This window comes from Onthophagus taurus, chromosome 11, assembly GCF_036711975.1.
Source record: "Onthophagus taurus isolate NC chromosome 11, IU_Otau_3.0, whole genome shotgun sequence".
NCBI classification, from domain to species: domain Eukaryota; kingdom Metazoa; phylum Arthropoda; class Insecta; order Coleoptera; family Scarabaeidae; genus Onthophagus; species Onthophagus taurus.
Genome location: NC_091976.1, coordinates 27,664,640 through 27,672,249, shown reverse-complemented (window position 1 = coordinate 27,672,249; position 7,610 = coordinate 27,664,640). Strand labels below are relative to the sequence as shown.

Genomic DNA, 7,610 nt, shown 5'->3' with positions numbered 1-7,610 from the left:
CTATTATCTACTATGAAGTTGGTAACTAACGCGAACGTCAATTTCTCTTTCATTTCTGTCGCGTCCACGTTGGAGATCGTCCGCGAAAATGTCGTAAGTAATCTTTAATTTTTTAATTAATCATAAACAATTTTGTTATTATTTTACTATAAAACGATAAATAATTTACAATTCGATAAAATAGGCTAATTATTTTATTAATTTAGGTCGAAAGTATCGCGTGATACTTTGTATGAATGCGTCAATGGTGTTCTGCAATATTCCAATGAAACGAAAAAGAGGAAGTTTTTGGAAACCGTCGAGATCCAAATTGGATTGAAAAATTACGATCCACAGAAGGATAAGCGTTTCAGCGGTACCATCAAGTACGTAGACCTGAACACGTTGCTTTTAAGTTGTCGTTGAGGTTATGTTCACTACAAAAATTTCTTTTTTTGATTAACTTAAAAGTAATTGTTAATTCAGGAAGTTGAGGAAACTCAACGGACCTGCACCCAGGGTCTTAAAATAATTGGGAAGATCTTATCTTTTATTTTTTATAAAAGATATTATCGTAAATTAATTTTAATCATTATGTATCAATATTTTTTGGTAAGTAATTGCTATATGGATCATTTAAATTTAAAAAATATTATTTAACAAAGATGGTAATTTTAATTAATTTATTTTTTAATTAGATTGAAACATATTCCTCGTCCAAAAATGCAAGTTTGTGTGTTGGGTGATCAACAGCATTGTGATGAAGCAAAAGCTAACAATGTTCCATACATGGATGTTGAAGCTTTAAAAAAATTGAATAAGAACAAGAAGTTGGTGAAGAAACTAGCAAAAAAATATGATGCATTTTTAGCATCAGAAGCTTTGATTAAGCAAATTCCTCGTTTATTGGGACCTGGTTTGAATAAAGCTGGCAAGTTCCCTGGGCTGTTGTCCCACCAAGAATCAATGACTCAAAAAATTGATGAAGTCAAAGCAACAATTAAGTTTCAAATGAAAAAAGTAAGATATTTTAATCAAATTTATTTTTATTGCACAATCAAGCCAACAAATTAATGAAATTAATTATATTTAATCTGTATGGAAGAATTGTGCTAAAAAATTATGCAATTTATAACTACCACTAATTTAAAATTGATTTGTGGATTTAATTATTGCAAACAATTATAAAATAATTAAAACTGTTTTGTTAATTTAAAATTAATTTTTTTTTGTTTTTTTAGGTACTTTGTTTGTCTGTTGCTGTTGGTCATGTTGGAATGGCGCCAGATGAATTGGTGCAAAACGTCCATTTAGCCATTAACTTTTTGGTGTCCCTTTTAAAGAAACATTGGCAAAATGTTAGATCTTTACATGTAAAGTCGTCTATGGGACCACCACAGAGGTTATATTAAGATGATAATTTCGTGTATTTGCGTTTTTATTAATATATGACCTTGAAATAAGTTTAAATGAGGAGTTTTTGATTATATTACCTTTTATTTGTCACCAATTTCATTAATAAGAAAACAAATTGTATTATATATGACTATATAACTGGCTTATTAGCAAATTTGAAGCCATTTTCATCTCAGCACTTAATAGCCAATTTGTTCCAACTAAACAGTGGTAAACAAACTCTTGTTATTCCTTATATGCAATAAGATAATTACAAGCAACAAGTTTATACCAAATTAATATAGGAACTGAATTTAAAAAAATTGACTTACTACTGCAACATTGTGCTCTTCTTACTGCAATATATCCAGCATTGAATTACACCTATCCTCTGATTTACATGGAGGATTGGTTTCATAGAAAACCATGTAAATTGAAAATAGTCTAAAATGTGCATGATTCAGACATTTAACGTAAATAAATAGTACATGTATTTTCTAAAAAATACAGTGCTGTGCAAAATAATAAGTGTGACCTGACAATAGTCTTTAAATGTATTTTAATTGTAAAATATACGGGGTGTATCAAATGTCTGGAGTATAGCCAATATCTAAATCTGACGTCACAGAGATAGGCGGAGCTTATACCGACTCCAAACATTTTCGTTGCTAACGGTAAATCACCATATGCAATTTTTCATTAGTGTTAAAATAAAATAAACTAAGTGATGACATTTTTTGTCATTTAGTGTCGTATTTTTTGGCGATATTTGTTTATTTACATTGTTTCGTTGCTATGGCAACCAATATTATTATTTTAAATGGGATGCATATATTTTTTTTTGCATATTTTGATAGAGAATAAATCCCTCTACGCGATGAACATATCAAATCCTATGGTTGTATAAGAAAAAAAATCGAGAAAGATTGCGTTTTCTGAAAATATTAAGTCAGCAAATTACAATCAAAGTAGGCGCCGAAATAACGCCGTTGACAGATTTTAGTAACATTTAATGGAACCAGTTCAAGTTGGTGACATTGGATCACTAATTTTTCTAGTTGTCAATGTGACAATTTTTGTCTATGGATGTTTAAACACGTTCTTGGCATCGAATACAAGGTGAGCAATTTCTCTTATTTTGGGAGGTGTACATGAAACATTTTTTTCAGGTGAATACATTTGTTTTGACAATTTCTAATTGTCAATTCAAATTTCTATTTTCAAGTATTACGGTGTTACCAACTGATACATACCTATTTCGCTACATTCTCAATTTATTTTATTTTTGTTTAAAAAAAGGATAAAAACGCGAATTACAAAAAGTAGAATAAAAAAACACGTTTCGTGCATTTCAAGCGTGTCTTACGAAACTAGTTTTTTAATATACTATTACTTTCGTCGCTCCACAATATGTTTTGCCATTTTTCGACGGCTAGTCTTCCATGATTGCGTGCAAATTGAAATATATACAGTCCTAAAAAATGTCTATCAGCGTCCGTTATAGCTCAATAAAAATATACAACTATCTAGCGTTGAATAACAAATAAAACTAGACTAACACTAGACCTAGAACTAAAAACACAATTCGGGTTTAGCCGTCTTGAGAGACGTGCGGCTAAATCCGAATGTTTCTAGTTCTAGATCCAGTGTTAGTTCTAGTTTTACACTAGCACTGTTGCTATGTAGAACTAACACTATACCTAGAACTAGAATCATTTGGGTTTAGCCGTCTTTAGAGACGTGCGGCTAAATCCAAATGATTCTACTTCTAGGTATAGTGTTAGTTCTAGTTTTACACTAGCAGTATCACTTAGTTCTAATATCACTAGAAACAAACAACAAGACTTAGAACTAGAATAATTCGGGTTTAGCAATCTTGAGAGTCGTGCTACTAAATCTACTGCTGTAGTCTTCACTTCGTAGCACAAGTCGAACTGTTTCGACTTTGTATTAAAATAATATAGACTTCTAATATCCTTCGTTTAAAAAAATTCATTGAATTACATTTCAGGAGCTGAGATATTACCATTTTCTGGGGTGTATGTAGATTTTATTGTATCACTGTATATTGAATTTTAACTTTTAAAAATACAATACCTACAATTATTTTTTTGGCACAGCTTAAATTCGACAGTTCTTTATTAATTTTATCTTTCAAGCTCAAAAGAGGCAATTAGGAGTTATAGAATCAAAGTGAGCGGATACAATATCAAGTTTGGCTACTTTTTAAGAGAGGCCAACCTCAATAGGACTTTTTTCGTTTAATACAACTTTATTTATTTCAGGTTTGTCATTAGCAACCTCATGGTAACAATCCCAAAACGATATGTGAACAAATCTCTTGTTGCAGTTTCTTCTCTTCGCTTGTAATTCATCATCACATTCATTACTAACAGAACTGTCGCTATCACTTTTAATTTGTGATGCGGCCCAAGTCTTTCCAATAATAGCCATAATCTTGCTTCGTTTCTTAAATCTCCATCAAAAAAGTTCATCTCGTATCTTGGATCCAAATAAGTTGACATATCTTATCAGCTTTCTTATTAATTTCATTTTTGTTCAAATATTGCAATAATGTGGCAATGTAGGATTCAGAAACACACGAAAGATTATCACCATAATGGCCAGATAGATAAGCACTATCCGTTCCATCACTACTGGATATTAATCTTTTCATCTAGATTTAACACTGGATACTTCTACTTCATATGATGCAATCTTGGTTTTACTTGAAACAAATTCAGCTTGGGACAAACGCTTATCAACATTTCTCTGAAACCAGAGAGCTTGTTCCATATTGGGATCATTTTGCAGAAAATGATTACTTAATTTCCTCTCCAATTGAAGTTCTTTGCAGATTATTTGGCTGTGAAAGCAACTGGTTTGGCCTCCTCATTAATATTCTTTGTCCACTATTAATACAGCAATATTACTATTTATAGTATTAGTGATATATTCCACTTAGGAGGAAAATTATCATAAAACGAATTAAAAGGTTTTAAGCTCTCTAGTCTAACTTCCATTGCTTAGTGAATAGAACTAATTCAGTCTTTGTATTAACCAAAACAAAACGTTTTCACATAATCACAAGTTTCAGCCCCTACTGCATCTTGTTTATTGGATGATATCAGATATGAAGTGCCAAAGAATAGGGATAAAATAAATAGTTTGGTTTGAAAATCCTCATTAAGTAATTGTAGTAATTGTAATGTTGTAATTTGCAACAAATAATTATTTAGAACTTAATAAAAATAATTAATTAATTAAAATGGAATAAATAATTATATAATGGTGACATCTTTTGGTGAAAATAATAATAAAAATACTCCTAAAAATTATTAAAATGTTTGTTATTATTAAAATTATCGTTAAAGAAATTATTAATATATTAAAAATAATATTAATTTAAATTTAAAAATAAATAATTAGGTGATATTAATAAATGAGAAGAAATAAAGAGGAAATATTCACTAGCGACATCTTTTATTGTAAATTTAAATTAAAGCTCTAATCTTACACATTTTTAATTATTGTTTATAAATTAAAAATTAAGGTTAGTTACTTGTTGACTAACAAGAATTGTTGTGAGCTATTAGTTGTATTGTGTAATGTATTATAATTTGTTTAAAAATTATTAAAATTAATGTGACAATTTTTTTGTAATGGTGACATCTTTTGGTGAAAATTATAATTAAAACTAATAATTAAAAAGTTTGTTATTATTAAAATTATTGTAAAAGAAATTATTAATATATTAAAAATATTTAAATTAATATTAATTTAAATTTAAAAATAAATAATTAGGTTATACATATTAATAAATGGGGAAAAATATTCGTTAGTGACATCTTTTATTGTAACTTTAAATTAAAGCTCTAATTTTATTATAAATTCTTAATTATTGTTTATAAATTAAGAATTAAGGATATTAAGATATCCTTTAAAAACTGCTAAAGAATGAGAAGAAAAAACTTTTGCTGATATTGATCTGATTATAATAATTTTTAGGAATTTCAACAGAACTAGAAAAGAAAAAACAATAGATAATAATAGCAATATAATTTTATTTAGCATATTAGCTCCAACCAAACATTAGCAGATACAAAAAAAAAAAATAAATGTCTTAAAATTGTAGTTTTTTCACGTTTTCTCTTCTTTCTCTCGATTATACTTTTCCAATTCCTTCAAAAATTGCGCTTTTGGTTTCATTACATTCGGCCTATCCCCACGACATTTTGGACAATACCATTTTCCTTTCGGTTTCGTTGTTAGTGTAACACACGAAAAATGAAACCATTCGATTGGACACAAATCGTTATCGCACATAATCATTTCACCAAATGAAATTTGATCACAAAGACAATACGTTGGTTCGTCTGGATCTATTGCTGGTTCTTCTTCCCTTGGTGGGGACTCTTCTCTTTGTTGATTTTGCCTTGATTTTCGTTTCTTTTTCTTTCCAGTTCCAGTGTTTGTTTTCTTTTGACTCGCTGGCGTATTAGCAGATTGACTTCTTAATAAATGATCAGCAGAATTATCATTATGATTTGATTCAAGCCCGGAAAATGTGTCCTGACGCGTTCTTCTTGCTCTTTTATTGGGACGTTCACTGTTATTAATTGAAGTATTACTTGTGGAATTATTTAACGGAGATTGTTGCTCTTTGTTATCATTCGTGGGGGTTTCATCTTTGCCAAAGTCTAGGTACTTATAGTCGTGGTCCAATTGACTAGTTTTTGATTCAATTTTGTCCAAGATGCTCTGAACTAAACTCATTTTTTCATCACCAAGTTCTTGAGCTATTATTAAAGTTCTTTGCATACGAATTAAGGTGTTTCTTTTTTTCACAACATCTATATCAGGAATGCTTTTCCATGCTTGAGTGTGATGTTCTATTTCGCTTATTCTTGCTGTTAAATGGAAGGTATAAAGATAAAATGTAACGAAACCATATTGGTTGATATTTTGAATTGTAATTAAAAAAATTATTGGATTTTTTTTTAACTTACTATGAATATGCAAAGAGGGATCTTAAATTATCCTTAAATAGGGGTTAAATAATGAAATACACACCTAAATAATACACATCCAATTCCCTCATCCTTGAGATCATACGTTGCAGGTCGTCGGGGAGGTTTTCGACGCAGTCCAAATAATTTTCTACGTACCGAGCGGCACACGCCGCTTCCATAGACACCTGGTTCAACATTGCACACAATTAATTCTATATTTTTCTGTTAAAAAATGAGTAAAATCGACGAAAGTTACACGAACTTCTTTCAAACGCTACGCAGCCATAATGTTTACAAGACGCATTTTACACTAGATGGCGCCACTAACTCAACACCTTCCTTGTGATTGGACTGTAGAAAGGAAATCAATTTTAATACATAAAAAGTAATTTTGAGCGTTTTTGTTTTAAAAGTAATGGGGTCATACACGATTTTTTTTTTATTATATTTTCTGAAAGTTTATATAAAAATATAGTTACCGTTATTTTTTTTTTAATATTTTCGAACAAAGTCATTGTTAAAAAAATTATTGAAAATTTATATACCCATTTGAGCTTTTAAAATTCCCGCGTTGATGACGTACGATTCTCACTTTTGCGTCCCCTGCTCCCCGCTAAAATGCGAGAAAGAGATGAACGTCATTTAGGTTGTATTGAAAAGAGATAGAGTGTTTGTAGGTTATGTTTATTATGTTTTGTTCATGGATGTAATAGAGACACTGTATTACATCCATGGTTTTATTTTGACACTGTCACACCGCAAGCGCTATCTAACGGACAATTTAACTTGTTTTAGGCAGTGCGGTTCCTACGTCACAGAAAAGCCGCGAAATTATTTCGTTTGAATATTTGCTATTTTTCACTTCAAATTACGCAAAATATAAAATTGATCAAAATATTTCTTTTACTTTGTATTCATGCATATACTTGCATATATCGTTTGACATAAAAATTTTCTCTAAATTTAATAAGTGTGTATGACCCCATTGTAATGTTGTAATTTGCAACAAATAATTATTTAGAACTTAATAAAAATAATTAATTAATTAAAATGGAATAAATAATTATATAATGGTGACATCTTTTGGTGAAAATAATAATAAAAATAATCCTAAAAATTATTAAAATGTTTGTTATTATTAAAATTGTCGTTAACGAAATTATTAATATATTAAAAATATTCGAAATAATATTAATTTAAATTTAAAAATAATTAATTAGGTGA

General features: G+C 29.3%; 2 protein-coding genes across 2 annotated transcripts; one reads left to right on the top strand and one right to left on the bottom strand.

Moving 5' to 3' along the window:
- Positions 1-1,449, top strand: LOC111423731 (ribosomal protein L10Ab). Its single transcript, XM_023057038.2, has 4 exons — positions 1-93; positions 207-365; positions 678-999; positions 1,221-1,449. Exons 1-4 carry the CDS (start codon positions 89-91, stop codon positions 1,389-1,391), a joined length of 657 nt encoding a protein of 218 aa, XP_022912806.1. The 5' UTR covers positions 1-88; the 3' UTR covers positions 1,392-1,449.
- A 3,969-nt stretch (positions 1,450-5,418) lies between these two features.
- Positions 5,419-6,728, bottom strand: LOC111423728 (inhibitor of growth protein 1). The gene is made up of 2 exons (XM_023057033.2): positions 6,448-6,728; positions 5,419-6,284 (listed from the first exon to the last, which is right to left on the bottom strand). The coding sequence occupies exons 1-2, from the start codon at positions 6,581-6,583 to the stop codon at positions 5,515-5,517; spliced, it is 906 nt and encodes a 301-aa protein (XP_022912801.1). The 5' UTR covers positions 6,584-6,728; the 3' UTR covers positions 5,419-5,514.
- Between the last annotated feature and the right edge of the window lie 882 nt (positions 6,729-7,610).

Coding starts and splice junctions, on each gene's coding strand:
- LOC111423731 (XM_023057038.2), top strand. Junction 366..677: donor CGTTTCAGCGGTACCATCAA/GTACGTAGACCT, acceptor TTTTTTAATTAG/ATTGAAACATATTCCTCGTC. Junction 1,000..1,220: donor TTAAGTTTCAAATGAAAAAA/GTAAGATATTTT, acceptor TTGTTTTTTTAG/GTACTTTGTTTGTCTGTTGC.
- LOC111423728 (XM_023057033.2), bottom strand. CDS start 6,583: ATGTTGAACCAGGTGTCTATGGAAGCGGCGTGTGCCGCTCGGTACGTA. Junction 6,285..6,447: donor ATTGGATGTGTATTATTTAG/GTGTGTATTTCA, acceptor TCCATTTAACAG/CAAGAATAAGCGAAATAGAA.